This window comes from Cydia pomonella, chromosome 15 (genome assembly GCF_033807575.1).
Source record: "Cydia pomonella isolate Wapato2018A chromosome 15, ilCydPomo1, whole genome shotgun sequence".
Taxonomy (NCBI): Eukaryota; Metazoa; Arthropoda; class Insecta; order Lepidoptera; family Tortricidae; genus Cydia; species Cydia pomonella.
The window spans coordinates 8578406-8606073 of record NC_084717.1 but is presented as its reverse complement, the minus strand read 5'-3'; the positions used below and the strand labels follow the sequence as shown (position 1 = coordinate 8606073).

Below are 27668 nucleotides of genomic sequence, written 5' to 3'. Positions count from 1 at the left end.
GGTACAAAAATATGGTATGCTTGTCATTTGATTTTATTTAGGTACACCCGCCATTCTGACTCTCACCTTTAGTCATCTTCCACATGAGAAGATGATAAATTAAATCCTTATCCATTGCTACTTGCTCTTGCTCGGCTAACCTAGGACGCAAATATGCAGGAAAATGAGATGATATGATGATATACATAATAAAAATGAAAGAATAAACACGTCATATTAACAAATTACTTATAATTAAACTTTGGTATCAATAAATTAAATTGTGGCAAATATCTTTAATTTTTGCACTTCCAAGACATTCACCATCTTGGTAGAGAACACCAAATTGACCCTCTGTAAGCGCACGTAACTTGTTATCGAGTAAAATCGTCAAACCATCCGAGTTCTTTACAACTCTACAGTTAACTAACGGCTTAGTGTGCTGAAACCTAAAGTAACATTTCAGAACATTGTTATTTGATAATTCTGTAGGCTCTTTATGTATCCAATGTGGTAATCCAGTTATGCATAAATGATTCCAAAGTGCTGGATGCTTAGTTCCTGGGACCTAAAAATAAAGTAGAAGATCACCATTATTACTACTGACTTAAAGAATTATAAAAAGTTATTTTAAGTGCAGAATAAATTATACAGCATACAGCCTTAATTGTATAGATAGTAAAACTCTTACGACATATATATTGTTTGTTTTTAAATCCTTTTTAAATATGAAGTAGGCATCTTTCCAATTGGCAAGGCAGCATCTCTGTCCAACAGTCCATTTATGAAGTCCCCCATGTTCACCCACAGTTTGTCCTGTATCTATGTCAATGAACAGGCCTTCCCTTTTCTGAATATACTGAAAATATATATTTTGTATTAAAATAAAACCATAAATAAAACGAAAATCTGTTACTGACTTTGTGTAAAAATATCCAATCATATTTATTTATCTTAAGGAAATAAAATGATAGATATTTTATCCTAACTTCTTTCAGATCCAATTAAATAACAGAAGCTTTATTTTATACACAAAATTACATATGCGTTAAATATTAATCAAAAATAACATTAACTCATTATCTCTGTGGATGATGTGAAAAGTATTAGTCCCAGTGTCATATAATACACGGCAAACTTGACAACTTTTTCTAGCAGAGTGCAAGCATTTTTTAAATTGATAAACTTGAGCAAGATAGATTCTTGCATAAAAGTTACAAGTCTTGGATTTTAATGACAAAACATAATGTATTTATGTAGTATACATACTTCTGCACCAATAGTATAGTAGGTAAGTATCTCTGTTTGGCTCTATGGTTGACTCATAGAGAATACCATTTGGCATTAAGTCTGCTATCTGTACATATTTTGTGCAATAAAATTTAAATAAATAAATAAAACAATATGTAAGCTCACTTCTTCAATAAAATCCTGGAATCTTCTTTTCCCAATGAAACAAATTCCTGTACTATCCTTCTTATTGGCCACATTCAGCAGTCGCTCTGCTTTGGCTATTTTTCTTACTTCGGTCTTTAGAAAAGGGGCCAATGGAAACATGCATTTCCGTAAAGAAAACTGCTTTACTTGTGACAAAAAAAAAGTTTGGTCTTTAAACTTGTCTACTGGTTGTAATAATCTGACACCTAGAAATAATAGGAATAAAATAAAAATTATATTTGTTTGTGAAATTGTATGAAATATAGCCCCAATTATAGGTGTCCAAAATTATATCATAATTAAGTGTTGACTAAAATATATTTACCTTCATTTTCATTATATTTTTCCAAGAAAGGTCCGAAAGAAGTATTCGCATAATGACCAGTGGCAATAGCATCAACTCCTAAATTTTTCCTGCAATGTTCAAAAAAGCTGTCAAATTTAATGTATCTGTTGCATAGAATATCAGGATTAGGGGTCAGTCCCGTCTCATACTCCTTTAGCAATATAGTGAACACTTCGTTCCAATACTCCTTAATGAAATACACTCTATGCAACGGAATTTCTAGCTTACGGCATACAAAGGTCGCATCTTCAAAGTCTCTTTCATCTGAGCAAAACCCAGCTTCGTAATTGTTGTCCCAGTTACGCATAAACACTCCTTCGATTTGGAAACCTAAACAATGATAAACATTTGTGTTTTATTTGAAAATTATTGAAACGGGGTAAATCAGATCTAACTCAAAACTTTGTATTTATTTGCAAAGCCTTACCTGCCCGTTTAAGGAGTAATGCAGCCACTGCGCTGTCTACGCCACCAGACATTCCTATTGCTACTTTTCGGAACATATTTGTAGTCTTAGACAAGTAAATAAAGTTTTTTATTTCGTGATTACATTTTTATAACCTCTAACTTACAATAAAATTGTATTTTTCAAATACATATGATTATGACATTTCTCAATTCGGTATAAAACATGGTGCATTTCGAAAGCACCAACATTACAGCAATTATATTTTCTGCTTGTTTCTCCGTAAGGAACGCATACCCACCATTTGCTGTACCATCTATGGTAAATAATAAATGTTAGTTTGAGTACCTGTGAAAACCGCTTCGAAATATTTTATTTTATAAATACTGGCAGCACTTCCGATGAACAAGCTAAAATGATTTGACACTTTCAACTACTTCAAATAGGTTATTGTCAAGCGGATTGAGAATTTTTAGAATTCGATACATTTTCTTATAATTTACTTATTAAAATGTCGAACATTAATTTACAATGTTTAATGGGCATACAATGCAATGATTTCGTTATGATAGCCGCTGATCAGTCGAATAGTCACAGTATTATGGTCATGAAAGATGGTGAGTTTGCGGTTTTTGTTGTCTTGTTTTTATCATAAAACCTTATACATAATATGAATATAAACGTGTATTGTTTCTTTTAGATGAAGACAAGATTCACAGAATATCCGATAAGTTAGTTATGGGCGTAATCGGTGATTCTGGAGACACCACCCAGTTCGCCGAATACATCGCGAAGAACATCCAACTATATAAGATGCGCAATGGCTACGAGCTTGGCCCAACCGCTGCCGCAAACTTCACTCGTCGGAACTTGGCTGAATACCTCAGGAGCAGGGTAAATTATAGTTCATTTCATGTATTAAATTTTTGGTAGTAATAAAGTCAGACTGTTTTCATGCCAAGACCTACGTCAAGTAAGGCGCTTGTAAAGATATGTATGCATTCTTAATGCGAAGTTAGCGTTGTCAGAGTCTATCATCTTGCCCTTACTTGAGCCACCGTGATTACGGACAGTTATTTAAATGTGCATTCTTTTTTTATTAAAAAATGTTACGTTTTCCTGTAATACTAATAATCATCACTATTTCAGACCCCATACTTTGTGAATCTGTTGATGGGAGGTTATGACAAGGAGAATGGTCCAGAGCTCTACTTCATGGATTACCTGGCATCCAGTGTGAAGGTGCCTTTTGCTGCTCACGGTTATGGTGGCTTCCTCAGTGTAAGCATTATGGACCGATACCACAAACCAGGTAAACTAATGTTAAAAATATTAGGTTTATTTTAAAACACTGCATTGAATTCACTGTAAATTAATATAACTAGAAGAGATTAAATAAATAGATAGGGCTTAAATGTCATCCTAAATAAAATATAACTTAAATTGATGAGTATCCTCTTTGAAGTAGTATTGTATGTCTTGAAGAAAAATGTAATATAGACTTTACTTCCCTACTTTTTTGTGTGTGTATTTTAATTCATTTTATGGGCATTATAGTGACTACTAGTGGCATTATATTAAATATGTGGCATTATGAATCCATTATAATTTCAAAATTCCATGATTCAGATGCAACTGAAGAAGAAGCTTATGAAATCCTGAAGAAGTGTGTTGCTGAGGTCCACAAGAGGTTGTTTGTGAGCCTGCCCAACTTCCAGGTGACAGTGGTCAATAGAGATGGCATCAAGACCCTACCTACTATCAATGCAGCCTCAATGAAGTAATTTTATGTAATGTAAGAATAAAGGCTTTTTCTCAATTGTTTGTTTCACTTATTCTTCTTTGATTAACCCTTTTCCAGGCATAGTACGAGTTATCTACCACATACGTGCCATTAGAATTTCAACTTTAGCATTCCGATTTAAGGTTCAAATTAGATTACACTTTCTGGAAATGTCACTTGTCTTCAAATGAATCATCAAAGCTGGATTAATTGGAATATATTTGGATTTTATGGAAAAACCTTGTAGATTGGTGTGGCCTGGAAAAGGGTTAAGTGAGAGAATCTGATTTTTAACTCTTATTGTATACTACATAGTGTACTGCTATTATGTCAAGTTTGTAACACTCTAGACACACATACACAGCAATATTATAAAGGTAATCATAGTTTAGTTTTTTTATAATGTTTAATAAAGCTTAGTGAACATACATGGGCCATTAGTATGATTTTAGAAGTTGATTCATTTTATTAAATATGCCACTGAAAGCTTTGGCGTTGTTTATACCATGGGAGCATCGTTGATGATGGCGTAAGCGCCACCGACAATAAGAGGTCTCTTTTCATAGATAATGTCACATTTTATGTGCTCAATAGCAGAAATCGAGTACCAAAAAAACGTGCGAAATAACATCATGCTTTAAATAACAAGTAAAAAAATTACATTTATTTAGCAGAGGTCACAAGGGCACTAGTATAGGTAAGTAATTATTAGCCGGGTCCACACTGAGCGAGCATACGCGCGAGGCAATTTCCTCACGCACAATACGACCAGTGTAGACACTGGCCGGTTTGTGCGTGAGGAAATTGCCTGGCGCTTATGTTCGCTCTGTGTGGACCCGCCTAATGACTAAAATTAATTATTAATTGATGTAATTATGAATCATGCGTTTTCCTCGACCAAGCGCGCCGCCTGGCTTCTACCATACCATGAAGAGGGTCCACAAAACGGCCATTGTAGACGTGCCTCGGCAGAGGCGGAACGCGCGTTTTACACGCCTGGCGCGTATGCTCGCTCTGTGTGGATCCGCCTTTGACATGTGGTTGTAGTGTCAGAGAAGTATGAATTGAACCGAGGGTGAAGGGTCGGTTTTCTTTGGATCAGGCGAGGAAACTTAGGCTATTGGAATTAATCTAGTTTGGTGCAATAATGCATTCTTCTCTTCTTTATTGCTTGCTGAGAAGATTATTGCATTGAAATTATAACATTGTGTTTTTCATTAGCTCCTCCCTTCTACATGTCTTTCATATGGGCCTAAATAATGGGATGGCAATGACAAAATTTATGATATATATAAAATTTAACCATTCAGGCTTCTTAGAAATTTATTGCTAATATTATAATTACATATACATATAAGATTTATAATCTGTCCTCATGTTTTACTCCTTTCTGGGCTAGAGGGTGGCGGGTTGTCCTGATTCTCTGACTGTGAGTTGTTGGGGTCATCACCTCCATTGTCACCTTCATTGTCTGATTGGTCTGAAAACAAGTGCCATTTTAATGCATAGGTGGCATGGCATAGGTATATACATTTTAATGACAACTAACTAAAGGCAATCCAAAGAGGCATTGTATGGTTTTATAAAGCTCTTGGCCTTAAGTGAATCTTTGGATTTGAGGTAATATTCGAGGCACCGCAACCGCCTTGCGCACGATTGTGGTAACCATCTTAAGTCATCTTTGACGACCGGTCAGGCCTAGTGGGTAGTGACCCTGCCTATGAAGCCAATGGCCATTAAAAATAAAGAGCAGTTATAGTACCTTTCTTTTCAGCAGGCATATCTTCAGTCCTGTTAGCCACTTGGAAATGGTATTCCAGTTCATCAAAGTCGAAGACCTGGTCTGTCGGCAGCAGACATGCCAGATATGATGGGAATGTTGGCTTGCATGCTATTACTGAAAACAGACAAATACCATAAAATAACAAATCTACTGTATTCACCTTTCTTCTTTTTCAGTTGGTCCCTCAATGCTGAGGATCGTGACTAGGGATCGGAAACCGGTATTTTTTGTATGGGAACGAAAACGGTATTTTTTCGTTCTTTGTTAATTATTTCCTTTCTAATTGGGCAATAATACGAAGTCGTTATCTAAAAACAAAACAGAGTCCTATATTTAGAGTATAAAATAAACCGAAATATATGTTTATTTCAAAGTTTTTCCAAAAAACCGGTTCCGAACTTCCGATCCCTGATCGTGACATCATGTCCTTCTGTTGAAGACCAGATTCCTTCATAGGCTTCTATACATTATTTTTTTATATTCATTTATTATACAGGTTTATCTTTTTCCTCGCGTTGTCCCAGCATTTTTGCCATGGCTCATGGGAGCCGGGGGTCCACTTGACAACTTTCCCAGAATTGGCGTAGGCACTAGTTTTTACGAAAGCGACTGCCATCTGACCTTCCAACCCAGAGGGTAAACTAGGCCTTATTGGGATTAGTAATAAGCCAAAAACAGTGGCTCCATAAGTCCCTATAGTTTCATAATTTCATAACCAGATAGCCCAGGAACCGTTTTTTTTTAATGATATATAGGAGGAGCTACTGAAGGGAGACCTACCATTAGCTCTCTTAAGTGGAGACTCATCAACATGTGCATATTGGCAATCCTCACTAATGGTGTTTAAAAGTTACCGAGTTACAAAAGATCAAACTGAAGGTTTGCCAAAGAGCTAAGGAGTGCAACAGGCTTGGGGTGAAAACGATTGACCATCCGAAACACTATGTTGCGTACCAAAACAAGCATTGTTGACGTTGGGGTCAAAAACGGCAGGCTAAATTAGGACTGGGCAGGCCATGTATGTACGACGTATGCACCCACAGAGGTGGGCTAAACTAACCACAGAGTGGGTGCCACAACGTAAATGCCGGCATGGTCGGTCTAAGAGATGGCGGGACGACCTGAACGCATTTCTCAGCAACAGGGCGGATGCTACAGTTAATTAGGGAGATTGGAAGTCTAGGGGGAAGCCTTTGCCCAGCAGTGGGACACTACATAGGCTCGTTAAAAAATAAAAAAAGGAGGCAAACGAACAGACGATTCGCCTGATGGTAAGCGATTACCTTGTCCATGGACACCCGCAACACCAGAGAGGTAAAATATGCCCTTTGAGGGTGAAGGATTATATTTCTCTTTTCTTGAAGGTTGGAGGTCGTATTGGTCCCGAAATACCGCAGGTGACAGATCATTCCATAGTTTAGCTGTGCAAGGCGTATTATTGAATACATGTATGGGTGTACATGGAAGTACTTTGCACCTCTGGGGTGCTTCAGGACAACAAAAACATGTACATGGAAGAAAGTTACATATGTTTATCCTCTTTTTTTACATCAATCTACAATACCCCATTGCTGCAAGTTGTATTCATTCAGTAAGTCATTTTCTTCCACTGTAGGTGGCAGAAGTGGACAATATGCAAAGTTATATAAGTAAACTTTGAGAGTGACATAAACTACCCTTCTCTTTCAAAAAATGTTATATTGAATGTGTCACTTACATGGAAACACTGTATTGTCTTCAGTGTTGAAGAGATTGTGTGTTTCACTAGTTTTTGCCAGGAACTTGGTGAGCGCCTTCTCAATGTCCCTCTTCTGACTCGCTGCTTTTTCTCTGATAGCTTCATATTCGGTCACTGGTTGTTTGTGTGTCTGAAATTACAAACTCTGTTAATAACAAATCAGAACAGATTTTTTTATGACTGATAGTATTAATTATGGTAACAATAACCAATTATTGCTATTTTTATGTAGATATAAATCAAATTGAGCCTTGGACTCTCACACTATGCTTCCATGTGTCTTGAGAGCCAATAATGTTACATATTCGCTATCTGAAGGTTGTCTAGAAGAGATCGCTGTTTAGCGATAAGTTCGCCTGTTGTTACCTACACTGTTAGACTCTCTGTAACTTTTATTTTGTAGTCTGCAGTAAAGTATTTCACTATTATTATTATATTTTCATAAGTATCATACTTGCAAATAGTTAAGTTCCAATAGCCGGGTCCACACAGAGCGAGCATATGTGCAAGGCAATTTCCTTGTGCGTTGTCCTCGCTCAGGCGCGCCGCCCCGGCCGAGGCATGTCTACACTGGCCGGTTTGTGCGTGAGGAAATTGCCTCGCGCGTACGTGCTCACTCTGTGTGGACATGCCTATTGCCATTTTTTGTATATAGAGGCTAGGTTTTTTAAGGTGCAGTGCTATTTTGTGCAAATTGTCTCATATGTATATTATAATGCAATATTAGTATCATTTTTTACTTTTACAACAATAACATTTTTATGAGCTTTAAACCTTACAGGTGTCCTGATATAAGCATGGGGATCTGGCAGCGGTGGCAGATGAAATGGTATGTGTGGGGCAGGCTTGGCCTTGGACCCAGCAGACAGCATTGCTGGTGTCCGTGGTGCTGGCGCCTGTTGAGGGGGCTGGATCACATGCCGGTTAGGTCTGGCTGCGTATTGCTCCAAGCCTTGTAGGCTAATGCCTGAAATGTAACAGGTTAATAAGTACGATGAAAACCATTGTCACTTTTAGCAGTAATTTATACGATAAATCTTACAGATTTTGACTACACATTGGTAATATATGATGACATTATTTACCCATATTGATGAGAGCCATGAAAACATCTCCAAGAACTGGTTCAACTCGTCCTGACAGCTCACAATATCCTTTGGCCGAGTTTCCCACCTCAGTAAAAACTGAAACATTAGACAGAGATTAGACATTAGGGTGGGATGTTAATTTTTCTTCGTAGATAATCCCTGTTGAATTCTTTATAAATGACATTTCACTTACAACATTGTAACATCTCCGTAAGAGTCTCTAGAGACATTTTATCAGCTGCATCGAAGCCTGATTCTAGAAGTACTGTGGATACTGCTATGTTAAGTATTCTCCTCCGTGCATCGGAATTGCTTTCCACTTTTTCAGTGGGTTCCGCCATCGTGGCAATGCGTGAATTGAAAGACTAGGTCAGGGTACTCAGGGTCTTATTAATGTGCAAAAATAAGGCAAACAGCTAAACAATAGTTAAATTAATCAAGTTTAAATAGAAACAAGTGAACGTAAACACTCCAATAAAATGTAATTCCCGAAGTTGACGTTTCAATCTGGTTTGCCAGTTTAGATTTTGTCCATGCATTGTCCATCACTAAGGTGCATCTTACATGTTGGTCGCGTCGATGTTTAAGACATTGTTAAATACGTTGAAACATTCAAAACAAAAATGAAGAATCGGTCTTATTGACATTTGACATTAGTTTGGTCTGACGTACGTATACGTAAATCAAGTGACGTAAGCGATCTCGATCTCACTTGTTCTGTGATTTTGTGTGAATTAAGTGGAATTAATTACTTAATATCTTAAATTCAAGAATGCTTACGTAGAGAAAGTGTTTTGATAACAGCAACTAAATATATATTTTTTGATGTAAGGAGCTAGTTATCTATTTGTTATTAGGTTTTCATCATTTGGATTGTCGATTAATTAAGATTATTATTAAGTCTATTTGCCTTTCTATATTATTGTCTTCATTGTTCCTTGCAGCGCGCCATTTGACTCGTCAAGTAATTCCAGTGGTCAAGGTTTGCAGCTTCCGTCAAAATGGTGAAAGTGTACGGGCTTCTAGTTCTTTACAAAGGAGTAAACAGTGCGACAATTTTAAAAGATGCGTACGACTTATCAAGTTTTAGCTACTTCCAGAAAGGTTCAGTCCAAGAGTTCATGTCATTTGTTAGTAAAACTATGGTGGAGAGGACACAGCCAGCTGCCAGACAGTCAGTAAAGGAAGGAGAGTATATGCTGCAAGTGTATGTGAGAGCGGACAACCTTGCAGGCATACTCATTTCGGACCATGAATACCCCAGCAGAGTTGCACACACATTGATAACCAAAATATTGGATGAGTTCACAGCAAGAGTGCCTGCTAACACTTGGCCAACAGCCAACAACACTACTGTAGACTTCCCCGTGTTGCCCCAATATTTAGTCAAGTACCAGAATCCCAGGGAAGCAGATGCTCTTACAAAAATCCAGGAGGACTTAGACGAGACAAAGATCATTTTACATGACACAATAAAGGCAGTGCTAGAGAGAGGTGAGAAACTAGATGACCTTGTTGCCAAGTCAGACAGCTTGTCTTACCACAGTAAAGCATTCTACAAGACTGCCCGAAAGACCAATAGTTGCTGTAACTTCTGAAGAACTTTGTGTCAATTGAACGGCCATAGTTGTTTTAGAGCAAATTATTAAAATGTTATACCATACATAAACATTAATAAATGTAATAAATGTGTATTGTGTGTGATGTTATAAGCTTTTGCTTAAAACTGGGAAACTGATGAATATTCTGCTATTGTTTTATTTGATTATGATTAGTTTGGGGTATTTAGATGCATTTTGTGTAATCAGATGTATAATGTTTACTTTTATGGTGTTATTTGACCTGCTAATGCCATAAGTAACCAATGTTAGTAGAATGATTATTCCAATGTATTTAAGTTAGTAAGGTCAGATAGCTTTGTTAAAATCATATTGCTAGGTTTGCTGCAGCGCTGAGCAGAATAGATAATGTCAAAGTAATTTAGTATATGATGTGAATAGCACAAGTTTTTTTAGAACTTGATTATTTTTTTTGAACATCACAGACATTTACTGTATACAATATTATAGTATTTACAGTTGTCTCATCTACAATTTTAACAAGGCTTATAGTTCATTTTTTTAGCATTAGAAAAAAGGTAAACAATCTTGACATGGCTTCTTTTTTTAACGCTTTTTAAAAATCAGTCACTATTATTTATGAAAGCAAAATAATGTGAATGATCGTATGTGGTTTATAAGTGTTACATATTTGCCATGATTTATTTTTCTAAGGTGTTATTCAATAAAAAGACACATCAACACTGTTTACCTTCTTTCTAATGAAAAAAATGGACTATAGTGGTTAAAACTTGTGTGGATGACAATATATCTTTCTTAATGTGTGTGTAGGATATAAACCCAATTGATATGAATATTATTGTATTAAACCATATTGTATGAATACAATAAAAATGGGCAAAAGACAGTTCAACACTGGGTTTTTACAGTTTGTGACTTATCACCTTATTTATATGATGTGTGACTCATGTGTTTGTTATTACAAGTAGCTTAAACAGATATTCATGTTGGGAAGCTTCAGAATTATAACACAAATATGTTGTATTCTTGAATATATTGTTTTTGAAATTAACGAATATCTAAATACTTATCTCACTTATTTTTAATTCAGTAATGTATGTTTTATTTACATTCCTTTTTATACATTACACTACACTACTTAATAGACTGTTGGTTAATATAGTTCCAACCTATTGTGTTCATAGCCCACCAAAATGTTTACAAGTCCAGAGGTTAGCTGGAACCCTCATACTTATCTAAAATTATTGCAATGATAGTTGACTAAAAATAGTTTAATTAATTTGTTGGAAACATGGTATCTTTGAAATTATTAATTCAAACTGTCATTAGAATGTCGACTTAATGTCTGAACAGTAAGATCTATATTTGAATGAACTATACAGTACCTATGTAAACCAATGAAAAAAATAACGAAATAGTGGTTTAATGAAGTGTAACATAATGATAATAGATTTCTTTGTAATAAGGTGAAAACTACAACTTCAACATGAAATTCCGTACCCGGCAGAAAGAACTTTATAACTCGAGATATAGAACTGAAGAAATCTCAACCTTATGTTATTCCATTTTAACTTCAAATTTCTTCAATTTTATATCTCGGGGTATCAACTTCTTCCCGTCGTGTACCGAATTATTCATAAAATTGTAATTTAACACATTCACTGCCAAGGTTTTCGTAGCGCTACGCTCGTAGCCGATCCTAGAGTTCTCCCGCTTTCTTTGTAGAGAATAACGACTGCGAACTGAGAACCCACCGAGCGAGATCCCGGCACTCAATGTGTTAAAAAAAGCAAATTGTTTTTTGACTAGGTATGACTTACAAAAACCCAATGAACACTGACGAGACTGCTTTTCATTAGTTTACATACAGTATTACTTAAAAAAATCATCTCGGAGGTTATGGTTGATTTTTTTATTACTGACAATAAAGCTGCAATCTAGATTGTGGAAGTTTTAAAGATTGATATTTTTTTATGGTTATATTTCCTACCCTCATTGCCAATAATCGGGAAGTTACCTTCCTCCCGTATATTTAAATCATAAAATACAAATAATACCTAGAGGAATCAACCACATTGGCCGAAAGTCCTAGCGAGACTCCAGAATGTATGTATATAGGAAAGCTTGACACCATTTTTGTATTACATATATGAAATTGTCTAAGTTCTAAAGATCTTGAACAAATACGTGGAGGAACAGTATTTAAATATTTGTAAGTTGTATATTTATAATCGTAACAGTGGTAACAGATGAGAAAAGTCCCTTGTTACCACTGGTTACACGTTAGTGATGGTTATTCCCACTAGTTAGATGACAACCTGGTATACCTAACCCCTGTTTATCGCACCTACTTTTTAGTAAGTTAATATATTTAATTGTTTTCTTGGAATTTTTCGTAACTTCGGTGATATTTCTCTGTGGTAGGTACCTAGCTGCCTAGTAGGATAAGCGTTCCTACGTACGAGGCACACTTAATAATTGATAGTATTGACACACCTAATCATTTATCAATAAAAAAACTGCTAATGATCATTTGTACATCCCGTTGTAAGGATAAGGTACCTGTACGGATGGTCATTTAATTCAATGTTCAAACTACCTATATACTTGCTTTACTCTTTGGTTCAAACACCCCTATGATGGGGCTGGCACCAGTAATAGGATGGTATAGACAAATCCTGTAAAGGGGCTAATCATTGGGACCAGTTCGCCGGACGATATCGGCCTGTCATCTATTCGCGATTGTCAGCTTTTGCTTATAACTGACAAGCCGATATCGGCCGTCGAACTGGCAATCAGTGAGCCCCTTTAAATAAGTATTCACCATCAGTTTATAACTCTGGCATTATTTTACCATAAACAAGGGAGGCAGCTACTTAAGTTAAAATTTTCACTGATATAAATGAATGGCGCCATACATCCCATGACTGGAGCAAAAACCGTAAATAGTTTTAATTTGTTAATAATGTTGAAACCAATTGCAGCAACTTTGATTAAATACATAGAAAACATAAAGGATGAATAGGACATTCAACTTTTAACGCATAAAACGGTAAGTAGTAATTTTACAGCTGTCGATGAAATATGAAAATACTAAAAAAAAATCTCTTAAATGTCCCATGATTGGTGCCGTTAACATATATCGCCGTTGTACATGAAATTTAAGGTGGTGTTCAAACAGTGAGGCAAAGCGATAGGTACGTATTTTTATTGCAATCCGCATGAAATTTCCGGCTCCGCCTAACAACATTCCAGTTGAAAAAAAGAAAACGGTTCTCTACGTTAACATAATTTAACTTTAAATAATATAACGTTAAGAATAAGAGCCTGGAGTAGGGATTGCAATCCGGTCCGGCGGATCCGGTAATCCGGCCGGATCCGGCACTTTTCAGGAGCTACCGCATCCGATAAAAATCACCGGATCCGGTAAAATAAAAAACGCCTAAATACAGCACGCGCTGTGCGTTTCAAATGAGGAAAAGGCAACGGATACGAGGTATGAAGTTGAACAGAACAAAAAACGAATCAAAAAGTTTAAATTTAGTAAGATAAAAATATATTTATTATGACGATGACTGGGAACAGAAGAGGATTTCTTCTTCTTTCATGTTGGTGGCACGATATGACGATTACATAAATACTGTAATAGAAGGAAAAATTAAAGGATGGAGATGCCATGGAAGGCATTTGTAATTTATGCTAAAGAGAAGGATAATGTCGTGTCATAATGATGTGATAGGAGATTAAAAGTAAACAAATGAGCAGGATTAAGTCGGCGGTACTCAACCGACTACAGTTGGGCTCATCAATATGCGTGAATGAAAAATATATGATAATATTGATAATCTTTAGTTTTCTCCGATATACGAGTATGTATATATATGATAAAATATAGATTTATTTCTATTCAAATTTAAGAGAGAATACAATTGAATTGAATTGTAAGTAAGTAAGTAAGTAAATATTCTTTATTGCACCAACAATCATACATTTTACATACATGTAAAACTACAAATGAATTTTAAAGGAAAATAGAACCAGGTAACAACAATTGTCTTTACAATTTCATCCAATCTTATGCAATTTCCTTCATCTCCTGGTACATGCTTCCTGGTACATACGTCTAGCCAATTCTTTATTTGATCTATGTAACTTTTCTTAGGGAGTCCCTTTCCGCAATGGTTTTCAATCCTACATTCTATTATTTTTCGCATGAGATCGTCGTGTCGTGTGTTGTTCCCTATAATTTGACCACTATACTTTTCCATAAATTAAAAAAGTACAATTTTTTTTAAGACATACAGTCTACTACTTTTTCGGACAAAAAAATTAGAGCAAGACTAGAGCGCATTTAATATCAAAATTGGTTAAAAGTAAAATATCTTCATTAAAAGTAATAAATAATACTAAGCGTAGGAGTTGAAAATAGAGTTCCAGTTACTCTTGTTTGCCGCGATATCTATTGTCGAGTAGCAGTACTGAGAGTTCCGCTACTCGATGCTAGATGTCGACTACGAAAATAATAAGCGTTTTGGTACCAAAACTGATGTATGGAGTGAGCACTCTATGTACTTCTTATTTCTCTATGCTAGAATGGATGTCATCGTTAGAGTTTGTGAGGAAAGAGAAGAGTCGTGGAATGTATGGGGCCCAATACATTCCACGACTCTTCTCTTTCCGAACAGACTACAAGAATTCAATCAAAGAACAGTTACGAAAACTTGTCCTTTCTAGGAGCTCCAACCCACCCCACATCCCATCATCCGGCTTTGAAAACTAATCAAATTTATAATTGTAAACGAAAATTTGAGCACTTTTGAATGGTTAAATATAATAAATTGTAGTATATATAGATTTAGGAATACGTATTACGCAAAAAAGTACAAAAATATGTCATTTAATTAACTTTTATATCCCTATACCAAACCGGATCCGGTCCGGCCGGATCCGGCCGGACTATGGCCAAAATCCGGCCGGATCCGGCCGGATTGAAAACCAATCCGGTTTGCAATCCCTAGCCTGGAGACTACCTCGAAAATCTCTATGGCATTTGCTATATGTGAGCAGGTACCTACCTTAACTTTGATGTTTGTTAGACGTTCGCGGTAACCCCCAGATCCTGAGTAAAGCAATAATTAAGTAGGTATTTACCGAATGATAACGAATAAGGTGTACCACAATAATGAAATTTAAAAACGTGTATTTTTCTTAGACATAGCCCAGTTGTTGGAAAAGCGTCCTTTTTCGGAGTATACCTACTTTTATAACTCGAATAGCAAATAAACCGCTATTCGAATGTATTAGACTAGACGTTGTTCAATAAATAATCGATATTTACTGTTATGATTGTCTTAATTCATTCATCGATCCCTACTGCTTTGTTAATATTTGGTAGAGCTATAACTTATATACCTAATGGCTCAGTTTCAGTGGTCGATATAAACCGTGCGGGGAGTCCCCGCAGGCGGTATAACGACTAGTGAAACTCATAACATATAAGTCGATAGTTCGATCGATATACAGCATGCGGGTGACTCCCCGCAGGCGGTAAGGTGGTATAACGACTAGTAAAACTCATAATGGCATGCGTTTTAGAAATCTTCCACACCCCGCATACTAGACCGCGGGCCAGGAGCATATTTCTTTTCGATGATAGTTTTGATGCTGTTTTAAGTTAAAAAAACCGGCCAAGTGCGAGTCGGACTCGCACAGGAAGGGTTCCGTACAAATCTATAAAAACGGTCACCCATCCAAGTACTGACCCCGCCCGACGTTGCTTAACTTCGGTGATTGGATAAGAACCTCAAGAGTGGAAATAAATATTTATTTTATTCTGTTTTTAGTATTTGTTGTTATAGCGGCAACAGAAATACATAATCTGTAGAAATTTCAACTGGCTGACTATCACGGTTCATGAGATACAGCCTGGTGACAGACGGACGGACGGACAGCGGAGTCTCAGTAATAGGGTCCCGTTTGACCCTTTGGGTACGGAACCCTAAAAACCGTCAGCCGGTTGTATCTCGGTGTAAAGACCGTCAGCTGTAAAATGAACATGTAAAAAATATGCGTTATGTATAAATTGCGTAATCCGTTGATGGCGTTTCAGGAGTTTACGCCTGATGAAATGCTACATGTAAACTTTCATGATTTGTTATTGCTATCATAAAAAGGTATAGCACTTATTTTTTACATGTTCATGCGACCAGCTGAGATTCTTAGCACCGCGATATAACCGGCTGACGATTTTTTTTAACTAACAATAGCATCTGAACTATCAACTGACAAAGTATCAATCGGGAGGCGACGGCCATTTCTTTTTTTGTTTGACGTGTTTCGGTGGCTGCCATTCCTCAACCCACCAACGGAGCGGCAGCTGACGTCCACGAAGGTTCATCATACGTAGCCGTTAACCACTATAGGTACGAGTTTTCGGCCGGGAGGCGATTGGTCATGGAAATCTGTTCCTGGCTCGCGGTCTATACGGGCCACATCGACTAATGAAAACAGTTCCCCGAATGCGAGCCCAATGACATCCTTTATGGAAATCTACCGCACCCCGTATACGGGCCCTATCGACCAATGAAACTGAGCCATAAGTGGGACGTAGTTCTTGGATTTGATCTCTTTCGAACAGATTTATTTAGTCACCTATATTTATATACCTATCTAGCTTGGTAACATGGTCCAATTTTGATTGTCATAAAAGTAATAATACAATCCTGCTTAGTTTTACCTCCGTGTGAAGACCTAGTTACGAGCCATCATCATTAATTCATAACCCTTATTTTCCCCAGAGAATAAGGGTTATGAATTATGAAGTAGGGCTCAATAAAGAAAAGCAAGTTCCATTACAGAAGGTCTTGTTTGGACTCGTGTAACTTGTGAACTGTTTTAACTAGGGCTATTATTTTGATGTCAACTTTTAGCTGATATCCTGTTCTATCATTTACCATTAAATAAAGTACAAGTCAACGGCATCGTTTTTGAAAAAAAAATTTTTTTGATGACGATTTTTTTTATCTTTGTTAGTAATTATAGAGTAATAGTGGAATATTCTTTGTCACATTTATGCTTCAAATTTATGCCCTAAGTCATAAGCTATCGAATGATTATTATTTTTTAGATCTGCGATAGGCAAATGGGCAAATGGAACATTAACCAAGTTCAGTAGTGTATGGCACCATAAAACAATGAAAGGGTGCAGTTTTAATATGGTTGAGAAAAAACATAGGTATGGGGGGTGATTTGACGACGAAATTCATCGTACTATACGTGGTTAACGGCTCCACTATACGTGGACAAACACATTGTATTTCACTGTTGGAGCGCCCATTTTCGCCTTTGAGCTAACAAATTCTCGACCACTGTCAGGACTTGTTCATTTGCTTGATATTGCAAGAATTGATGCTCAGTATATGGCCAACCCCGAGATAAGAATAAAACACAGGTTGAAATAAAAATACATATATTAATTACATCAATATTAAATTACAGCCAACATAACTATGTAGATTACAATAATAAAAATATACCTATATAATTTTCATTGAAACAAATAAATTAGATAATAAAAACAAGGTATTTTTTTCTTATTAGTAAAACTAATTCTAAAAAAAATCATTGACTATGCAACTCTGAGAACGGGTAACAAATTGTCTACAAGCAAGGGAGAGTTCTCACTTATAGTAGTTAATTATTATTGGAATTTACTTATTAAGTCTAATTAATTAATAATGAGAAGACAATAACGTTATCAGAGTCTGCATACGAAAACTGGGGACAATTTTGTTTGATTTCAAGATTCCTAAGGTACTTTCCCATTAGTTCTGTGAAACTACGTTCTATAGAAAAAATGGGGAAGTCCGTTTCTGTTCTCAGTTGGCACCTTACGTGCTATAATCTAGCTACGTGATTCAGTAAAACTACATCACTTAGGCTCAATCATTACGTATAGGATAGAAGAATCGCATACTTTCTTATAGTCGTTATGGTAACAGTGACATGGCGGTTGAATGATTTTGACGTACGTGCGTACATAATAGTACATTACGATACAAGTGCGAAAAATAGGAAATTCGAAACGAGTGGTGATAAATTAAAACAGGACCGAAGGGAGTGTTTTAAATCGACACGAGTTGCGAATTACCTATTTGCACATGTATCGTACAGTCAGCGTCAAATACTTTGTAGCAACCAAAGTAGCCAAATAGTTCGGTACACCATATATTTAGTATGGTGTACCGAACTATTTGGCCACTTTGACTGCTACAAAGTATTTGACGCTGACTGTACAACGTTTTACAGTACATATGGCCCTTTAAATGTTCGACATATAGTAACGTAATATGCTAATTTTCGAACTAGTGCGGTAAAGTAGCACCATATGTACTGTAAAGGAGTATTTTAACACCTTCAGTGCCAGCACGGGCTACGCACTACGAGCGTAGCCGATAACACAGGAAAAACCATATGTAGCGAAAAGCGCGTACAAACAGAGAACCTGCCTTGCGGGTTGCTGGCAGTGAATATGTTAAAAAGTGTCTTTTTTCCTAGTTCTAACAAAGCACTGCATTGCGTATTTTCGTTTCGCTATTTTTAAACAGTGCTGATTAGACACAAGTGTTTTCTCGTAGTTACCGCCATGCCAAAGACATAGGTAAAATGTCACGACAAAAGAAATGTTCAGTGGGGAAGTCGCAGCCTCTGTTAACATTCTTGTAACCTAAGTAGAAGAGATTGGTATTATATTACTGAACAATTATGTTTGCAGCTAATTTTTTGGCATGAAGCAATGAAAAAAAGAAAATAGACATAGAACTAACGCTTTGGAATAGACCGGCGGTGATGATGTTATGTAACAATTATCATCTTACTTCGAATTATATTCTTCTCCGCCGGTGGAATAATAAATTTTGCGAGGAATAACAAAGGCGTATTTACAAAAACAACATCAACTTAAACGTCAAGGATAGTAGTGTGGTCCACAAAAGTTGTACCATAAAAATACGTCTTACCTTTATGCATGCTATTTTATGGTGTAACTTATGGTGGCCAGACCCATAGCGAAGGAAGTAAGTACCTACAGAAGTTGCAAACGTATAAATGCCCTTTGACCAACTTCCACGCGGGAGTTATAACGTTAAATATACTTTTTTTTACTTTATGTACTGCGCTACTTAAAATTTATGTCTCTAATGATAAAGAGATTTCACTATTACAGTCGCACATATATCTCTTTTCCACTCTGCGACCGATACACTAACGCTCTAACATTACATTTAAAATATGTTACAATGTTCCCATTTGTTATTTTCATTTTTATGTTTATTACTGGATAAAAATTGCGCGAAACGAAATTGTAACATTTTCGAATTTCGATTCAATTGACGGCGTGAGACACTCGCCTCGCTCAGTCTTCGTAAAGAAATGGGAAAACCGAAGGTAATCGTACAGAGAGCCGAAATGCAGTATATAAATCAATTCCTTCCAAGGCAGAGTACTCCACATATATATTTAATAGAAATATCTACCCAATACATGTATATGTTCAAAACTACGACTGATATATTGTATATATAGGTGAAGATACATTCACGCAGTCGCTATACTTCGCACACTGAGGGAACAATCGTTTCAATTCTTTAGGACCTTGTAAATTGTAAGTCTAAAACAGACCTTACGACATGGCGTTAAGATTCATAATAATGTTACCCAACGCTGTGTCAGCCGAAAAAAATCAGCAGTGTGCGATGTATCAGAGTGATCACTACAAGCTTCATTTGTCTGTCATTGTATTAACAAACATACATTAAAAAATCGATCATGATTTTATTTCATATAATAATAGATACAATGATTCAAACTCTATCACACAATTTCTTTTTTCATTTGATAGCGTCGTCAAAAAGTGTAAATATGGTAATGATTTGACCGTGAAGGAACGTAAACAGAAAACTGGGAGATCCTCGGCCGATGGCGGACCAGGCCTTGCACTGATTTAAAATAATATGCTTAACTAAAAATAATAATTTAATATAGACTCTACATTGACAACAATGTAACAATAAGGTAATTAAAATTAATTATAAATGCCTTTTACATCCAGCCTAATCGAAACTTATCGTTAGCCGTAATCCAATCATCTACGAGAAAATAGATTAAATTTTACACTCAGTTCCTACAGAAATTATACATAAATAGGACGCAGCGCACTCTAAGCAAATTAAAGAAAATACGTCGCTATCACTACACAATAAAACCGCCCATGATCACTTACAACCTACTTACACATTATAAAAGGCATCATTTGATACTTCTTCAACGAAACGAAATCAACATAAGTAGCGATACGCCAAATCACGTCACATAGCAACACAGGGGAACGGCGTATATCGAATCATACAAAAATGGCGATACTACTATTTGCACCGGGAACGTTTTGTACTAGTATTAGGGTCTACTCGGGAGTCCTAAATTAACTTTGGTGTTTGCACTGTGGGGTCGTCACTTGTTGGGCACCTGGATCTTCTTGGAGCGGAAGTCGTAGATCTTGCGGCAGAACAGCACGAGCTCGGGCGACACGCCGGGCGGCAGCTTGGCGTCGTTGGTGGCGGCGGCCGGCGCGTCCGCCGCCGGCGCGGGCGGCACGATCGACGGCGCCGCGCGCACGCCCTCCTCCGCCGCTTTTAGCCGCTTGCGGTATCTGCAATCGGTCCATGGGGGCAATGCTTAACCAGCTCAACTTCAAATATAGTATTACTTTATTCATGTAGGGCTAGCAACAAGCACTTATGAATAGTAACACAGTATTACATATTTTTATCTTAAGCTAATTATCAGAGCAATTTATTGATGTAAATATTATTCCATATATAATACTAATGAATATAATTCATAGATCAAATTTAATACTAAGAATTTCACAAAATATCGTCAAACAAAAAAAAACATTGTATATAAAATACTAGTCTAGAATGTTTCTAGAATAAATTCTAAATGTCAATCATCATTATTCAAATATTATTTATTATAATAAATAATTAATCATTTCGAATCACAATTAATCCCACGTTGTTTTATCATTCATGTAGTCTTGTGTGGTATAATAAGCTTTAGAAATAAGTTTACGCTTTACATGATTCTTAAATTTATTAATTGATAATTCACTAATATGGTTTGGAAAATTATTATTAAATCTTACACAATTACCCATGAATGATTTTTTAATTTTATGGATCGAAGAGGAAGGACCGTATCGATACTAAAGACGGTTGATTTAAAATAGCGCAATGTAAAGTGAACTTTGCACTTTAACATGTACCTAAGGAAACCGTTTAGACTTTGCCCAAAAAATACTTTTGACGGCGACTTTGGGCAACGGTAGGAGCATGTCTGGGAACGCGTTTTCACCGTTTAGTATAAACCTCACTCACCGACAGTACTCGTTGAAGGTGAGCACGTAGCACTTGTCCTCGATGCAGGCGACGGAATTGGCGTCGCGGTGGCGCGACGCGAACACCTCGTCCGGCGCGTCTTCCGGCTGCCGGCCGCCGTGCGTGTGCTCCGGCCGGTAGTACCATACGAGGGACACCATCATTTCACCTGAGATCAATATACTAAATTTATTATAAGTAAAAGAAAACATTAAAAAAATTATTTTGTAGGAAGCGAAGCGAAGACTAACTATTTACTTTGTACTGTTCACCTCGAAGAAAGGAAACGGGGCAACACACAAGGGGTACTACTAATAGACCGCGAGCCAGGTACAGATTCCCATGACCAATTGCGTCCCGGCCGAAAACTGAGAAAAGGGTGATCCATTTAATGAGAGTCTTTTCGTGCCATCGCGGTCGCCACCGCGGCGGTGTAGCCGGCTGTGCTGTACTCACCGTCGTCGGGGTTCTCCCACAGGCGAGCGACGCGCGCCACGAAGGGTTGCGCGCGCGCGGAGGAGGCGCGCAGCAGCACGCAGTCGCCGCGCGCCACGCGGTCGCCGCTCGCGTGCGTCATGCGCGACCAGCAGCGCGCCGTGCGGTCTAGCCGGCTGTCGTTCTGTAAAATACAATGGCGGTGAACATCCAACTAGCGGTATGTTTAAAGCGTAAGGGTCAGTTGAACGTTCTAACGGTGCGTGACAGACGGTTTGGTGTAACCGACCCTAAGTCTTCATCGGGCATTGAACTGTACCTTAACTCAAGCTTAGAATTTTTAAAAGGACTTAAGTAAATTTTAAATTAAAATAAAGCTTATTTGCTCACAAAAAGAACAAATTTCTAAATAGAATTTTCACAAAAAAAGAGCTCCGACCTGTGTTAAAGCTTGCGAAAAAAAATTGTTACAGACGAGGAGACGACAGAAGTGTTCCAGAAGTGTTTTGCGAGCCGAGATTGGTACAGAACACAAAAAATGTATTAATTGGTACAGAACACAAAAAATGTATTTATTCTATACCTAAACACATCTAAATATTAATAGAAAACTACGTGACTTCAGTCATCCAGTGATTTTTGTTTACGTTTTTTACAAATCCAAATGCGAAATATACTAAAGATACAAATAAAGATATAATGCGCAGTAACTCACATTGAGGTAGACTTTGGAGATGTGGTCCTCGCCGTCCCAAGTCCAGCCGTTGCTCCAGCGCGGCGGCGCGCGCGGCTCGGGCGCCAGCGCGGGCGGCGGCGCGGCGGCGCGGCGGCGGCGCGCGCCGGCCAGCGAGCGGCGCCGCCTCACGCGCCGCGCGCGCCCCGCCCGCGCCGCCCGCCCCGCCCGCCCCGCCTGGGGCGTCGGCGACGCGCACGCGTCCTCCACCAGGAGGGCCGCCTCGTCGGTCTTGATCACGCCCTTCTTTGCGAACAGTTTCACCTGAACATACTCAAAATATGATCACACTGCAGTGTAACGACGAGGCTATCTGAGTCTGTATAAGCCATATCTATGGATGGAAGCGGTATGCCGCTTGTTAATTTTTACATCCATCTTATAACATATATATTTATATATATTCATCCCGACAACGTTCATCTTTCACGCGATATATCCACTTCTTACTAAGTTTACCTATAGGAAGCGTGCATGAAGCATGGGTAGCACAGCACCCCCCCCTTTTATTGGCGCGAAGCATAATGTCATGTTTTTATTTTATTTAAACCACTAGAGGGCAGACCCCACAACGCGCAATAGAGCGTGCGTGAACTGTAGGGAGTAGAACCTGCTTATAAGCGTTAGTTGTTAAAGTTTTCGATTGGCACGAGGTGGCAAAACCTCCAACACGCACGGTCCTGAACTATCTTATAGATAGGATTAATTAAGTTTTATCATGAGACGAGAAAAAAAAGTTATAAAAAGGCTCACCTTTTCTCCCACAACCTTGTCGACGAGCTTGCACCGCTTCACCGGCTTCAGAACCTCCTTGGCTTCTTCTTTGTCGGCTTCCTTCTCGGTCTCTTTCGGGACATCCTCTTTATCGGCCTCAGGCTTCTTTGCCCCTTTCTTCACTTCGGGAACTTTATTACTAACACTATCATTCTTGGCGGACTCACTTTTGTCCTTAACGGCCTCACTTTTGTCCTTCACGGCCTCTGTTAGAATTGCTTCGCCAGAAACTACGGTACTATTCTTTTCGGTTTCACACTTTGTTGGCACTTTAGCGTCCTCCTCGTAATCCTGTTTCTCGGTGGGTTTTAATACTGATTTTAAATTGTGCGTTATTTTAGAATCGATTTTCTCTATTTTACACGATTTCTTGGTTACTTTTTTCTCTATCACGGGCGATCCCGTGGACCTAACGCCATTGACGATACCATTGGTATCGACGATATTATTATTGATGTTTAATGTCTTTTTAGTTTGCGCGATATTTTCACTGGGCGAAAAGAATAGTTCAGCTGGATTAATCTCCTTATCGGAGCCGTATCCTTTCGCGTCCAACCTATCAATACTATTTTTCCTTAACAAATTATCAAGCAGCACGGCACTTTTAGTTTTGGGTTTCATGGCGACGGTATCTTCTGGAAGCGCAGCCACGTTCTTAAGTCGCGGGTCGTCGCTGACAGCAGAGTGCTCCACGACGGCTTTCTTTGCTTCCGGTTCCTCCGCGGACTTATCCGACTTTCTTTTCAGAGATTTCCTCTCCGCCGCGGGCGTTTTAGGCGTCCGCCTCGGCTTCTGAGTCTTCCTCTTGGGCTCTCTCGTGACCGTCTCAATGCGCGTCTCGGTCTGTTCACTCGAGACCTTCCTGCGCTTCTGAAGTTTCACATGTTCGCCGATGCCGTTTGTCCGGCAAGGATCTTCCAGTTCCGCGTCTTTCATTTCAATCTCCAGCTTCGGTCTTGAGTATCTCCGCTTGACCGCCTCGGGCGTATCGGGCGCCGCAGCTGCCTCTATCAAGGCTATATTGTGCTCTCGTAGGGCGAGCGTATCTGCCTTTCGCGGCGGAGAATAAGTCGGGCCCTCGTTTTCCTTCTTAACATCGACTAGAGGCGTCGTTCGTTCATCAGAAGAGGACAGATCGATGGGAACGCAAAGAGGAGGGGAGATAGCGAGCACGTCATCGTCGGCGTCGCTGTGTGAGGCGGGCGGTGGTTGGAGGAGTAAGCCGGTGTCGTCGCCGGCGAGGGAGCGGCGAGCCATGGCTTTGCCGAGGCGCGCGCGTCGCGGCGCCGATGGCGGCGGCTGCGGTGCGCACGCGCCGGCCGAGCCTCGCGCGGGCGACGGCGGCCCGGGCTCGGGGCCGGGCAGCTCCCGCGGCAGACGGAGCGCGTCGCGCACGTCAAACTCCCGCTTGGGCGAAGCGCCGCCTATGGCTGGCACGGGACACGGGTGCGGAGCGTCGGCTGCTGCTGGCGGCTCTGGTTCTAGAGGCGGATCCTGCAACGGGTAAAGTATATAATACAATTCTTGATCACAAAGAAGGGATGTGAAGCCCAATTCGATCTATAAACCCAATTAGCGGTAGGCTTACCTTTCCGCTGCCGTGGGTGTCGGACACGGCGTCCAGCGCGCACGCCCGCACCTTCGCTCGGAAGGCGCCCCCGGGCGGCGCGAGGGCAGGTGGGACGTCTGCCGGGCCGCCACCGGTTGGGGCTTTACCAGTAGCGGGCCCAATAAGGACGTTTTTTGGACACGCGTTAATTGGGCACGGGCATCCGCGGTATTCTGGAAAACAATGTTACAATGAGTATTTGTAAGTACATCTTCCAAGCCTTTACATATAATAGGAGCTTAGTTCTGGAAGATGTGTCCATAAAACCTACGCTCCCCTCGCAATCGAATAATAAATTTAATTCCCCATCCATAGATAAAATTGTTAAAATGTTACGAGACTAAAGGAAGATCACCGTCAGTGTATAGGAACGAAAGATCGATGTTCATATAGGTAATATAGGTATTAGTTTTAGTTAAGTATTTAAGTACGCGTCCGTTTACGTCTGGTCCGTCTGATAAGATCGAGTGAATATAAAAAATGTTGATACAAATGAGCTACAATATAGTATACATGTCACTTAGTGAGTTCAGACATGTCCGGACTTTGATAAGGATGGCTCATCTGGTCATCAAGTGCTAGGTGAGTCATCCACTGAATTGCAATCTGATAGTGCAACAATTTATCATATTTGATCAGCGATAATAGCAAGTAGCCATTTCTAGCGATCTTAATATTTAGGATTTAGTTTCCCAGAGTACAAATACGAGTATGCATCTTCCTACAGTTAGTACTTAATTATAATGTAAGCCATCAATATCAGCGCGATTTTTATTTAGCTCTTAACTACTATCTGTAGAAAAACGTTTCATTTAGTCTTAGGACATCATATTTACCAATCAAGAGTTCAAGAGTGTTCACGAAAGAACACGTATAACTCAACGGGTAGGTAAATATAGCTATCCAGACTGCAGTTAATATGTCCAGCAGGCCTATTGCTATAATTTCGGCCTATTTTGATGATGATCGCAGGAAACCGTCCAACGTTATTCGAAGAGATCGTTTTTCTAGAAGTGGACGTCATTGAGCTGACGTGAATGATATAATATCTATAGACGTACGGATCCCGGATCGCCACACTATTGGTTGGCGTAATGCTAAATGTTTAGTACTGACCGACATATGGTATCCTCTGCGGCGAGTGTTGGTAACATGGCGGCTGGCCGTAGTATTGTGGCGGAGGATACGAATCGCTGCCGACTCCCACCATCTGAAACACAAGAAACATGTTATTTACAGTAAGATGTTTGAACTGTTAATGATTAGTAAAGATTACTATTAGAAGATAACTACTAAAAATGTACCCTATAGGTAAGAGTCCATGGAATCGAACAAATCACAGTTCACACAGGACAGGATGTTTACAAAAGACGACTTCGGCGATGACGATACCGATTGCTCGTTTCACTTTGCTCTACATATTTTGATTAGTTTTTGTCTTCCGTCGATTTAACAGGCTTGAATAACCCAGATATAAACGCATCGATAGAAATTGATTCAATCACGCTTCAACAGTTTTGTACTGTACTAGACAACAATGTAAGCTTGAATAGCAGCAAGACGCTTGATCGTCTTGGATCCCAAATTTACGCGGAATGTGCTGCGTGCTGCATGTCCTTGTCCATTAGGGTAGGGCATCTTATGAGTCCGCAGCAAGCTCTATTCGCCATACAAACGTAGTTACGCTCCTATTTTAAAACGACTAGCTTGATTGCTCCGAAACATACAATAAGATAAGGTATATTTATGCCTATTGTTAATTTATGTATTATTAAAATAGTTTTCGGTCTATTTAGTTTGTTTTATCAGCTGGAGCAATATATAATTACAGGCATAAATTTACCTGTTGTCATTGTATCTGGAAAGTTTCATTATAATATTTATATCTTCAAATGAAACTCATATAATATCGATCGAACTTCACTTCAAGAAGTTCGTTTGATCATCAAATATAAGGCATAGATATCGGATTGTTTCGTTTCACAGATAGATTGATTTCTATCACTCCTATTGAAACCTGAATTACCAATCCTCTTAAAAATACTGATGAGACTGCATTTTGAAGGATTGCCTAGTACGAGTAGGTACGTTAAAGGTACTTACTGGTGCGTCGGGCTGCGCCGGTGGCAGGTGGTAGCGCCCCGGCGGTCGGTAGTACTGATAGCAGAGATCAGCGGACGGGTAGTATGGCCCATACTGCTGAAGTACCTGTAAAGAAAACTTAAGTTAACCTCACATTTCAACACGCTAATCAGACGACCCCTTATTTACTGTACCTATTTACACTTATTAGTGCATTTAGTGCTCGAATGGGTGAAGTATTTTTATTAAACGTTTAATTTTAATAGGCAAATCGATGAGAATGACGTTGACTAGATTATCGGTATCTTTAACCTAGAGATACTGGTAATCAAGCTTCATTCATTTTACATAACAAAATATCTACTAAAAAACGACGTCAGATTGCATACCAATATACACACAAAATTATTTTATGAATACACCAAAGTAGATATTAGTAACAGCATAACACCCTATTCTC

At 38.7% G+C, this 27668-nt stretch overlaps 5 protein-coding genes and 1 long non-coding RNA gene across 8 annotated transcripts in view; 3 read left to right on the top strand and 3 right to left on the bottom strand.

Moving 5' to 3' along the window:
- The window catches only part of LOC133525722 (uncharacterized), a 322779-nt gene that overhangs the window by 67072 nt on the left and 228039 nt on the right, over positions 1 to 27668 (top strand). The window lies entirely within an intron of this gene.
- On the bottom strand, positions 212 to 2506 carry LOC133525705 (mitochondrial tRNA-specific 2-thiouridylase 1). Its single transcript, XM_061862062.1, has 5 exons — positions 2190 to 2506; positions 1742 to 2092; positions 1396 to 1622; positions 671 to 838; positions 212 to 547 (listed from the first exon to the last, which is right to left on the bottom strand). The coding sequence occupies exons 1-5, from the start codon at positions 2263 to 2265 to the stop codon at positions 248 to 250; spliced, it is 1122 nt and encodes a 373-aa protein (XP_061718046.1). The 5' UTR covers positions 2266 to 2506; the 3' UTR covers positions 212 to 247.
- On the top strand, positions 2591 to 3987 carry LOC133525706 (proteasome subunit beta type-2). Its single transcript, XM_061862063.1, has 4 exons — positions 2591 to 2785; positions 2869 to 3062; positions 3318 to 3480; positions 3798 to 3987. The coding sequence occupies exons 1-4, from the start codon at positions 2680 to 2682 to the stop codon at positions 3950 to 3952; spliced, it is 618 nt and encodes a 205-aa protein (XP_061718047.1). The 5' UTR covers positions 2591 to 2679; the 3' UTR covers positions 3953 to 3987.
- LOC133525719 (transcription initiation factor TFIID subunit 8) lies at positions 5257 to 9070 on the bottom strand. Its single transcript, XM_061862084.1, has 6 exons — positions 8754 to 9070; positions 8558 to 8656; positions 8252 to 8439; positions 7452 to 7602; positions 5714 to 5848; positions 5257 to 5431 (listed from the first exon to the last, which is right to left on the bottom strand). The coding sequence occupies exons 1-6, from the start codon at positions 8899 to 8901 to the stop codon at positions 5325 to 5327; spliced, it is 828 nt and encodes a 275-aa protein (XP_061718068.1). The 5' UTR covers positions 8902 to 9070; the 3' UTR covers positions 5257 to 5324.
- Positions 9245 to 12098, top strand: LOC133525720 (synaptobrevin homolog YKT6). Its single transcript, XM_061862085.1, has 2 exons — positions 9245 to 9387; positions 9505 to 12098. Exon 2 carries the CDS (start codon positions 9562 to 9564, stop codon positions 10156 to 10158), a length of 597 nt encoding a protein of 198 aa, XP_061718069.1. The 5' UTR covers positions 9245 to 9387; positions 9505 to 9561; the 3' UTR covers positions 10159 to 12098.
- Positions 17592 to 27668, bottom strand: part of LOC133525708 (uncharacterized) — a 352002-nt gene continuing 341925 nt past the window's right edge. For all 3 annotated transcript variants that reach the window (XM_061862067.1, XM_061862069.1, XM_061862068.1), the window contains 8 exons: positions 27230 to 27334; positions 26243 to 26336; positions 25106 to 25299; positions 23497 to 25011; positions 22726 to 23007; positions 22032 to 22194; positions 21576 to 21744; positions 17592 to 20845 (listed from right to left, as the gene is read on the bottom strand). In XM_061862067.1, the coding sequence (XP_061718051.1) occupies positions 20647 to 20845; positions 21576 to 21744; positions 22032 to 22194; positions 22726 to 23007; positions 23497 to 25011; positions 25106 to 25299; positions 26243 to 26336; positions 27230 to 27334 (2721 nt within the window). In that variant the 3' untranslated portion in view covers positions 17592 to 20646. The remainder of the gene's footprint in view (positions 20846 to 21575; positions 21745 to 22031; positions 22195 to 22725; positions 23008 to 23496; positions 25012 to 25105; positions 25300 to 26242; positions 26337 to 27229; positions 27335 to 27668) is intronic.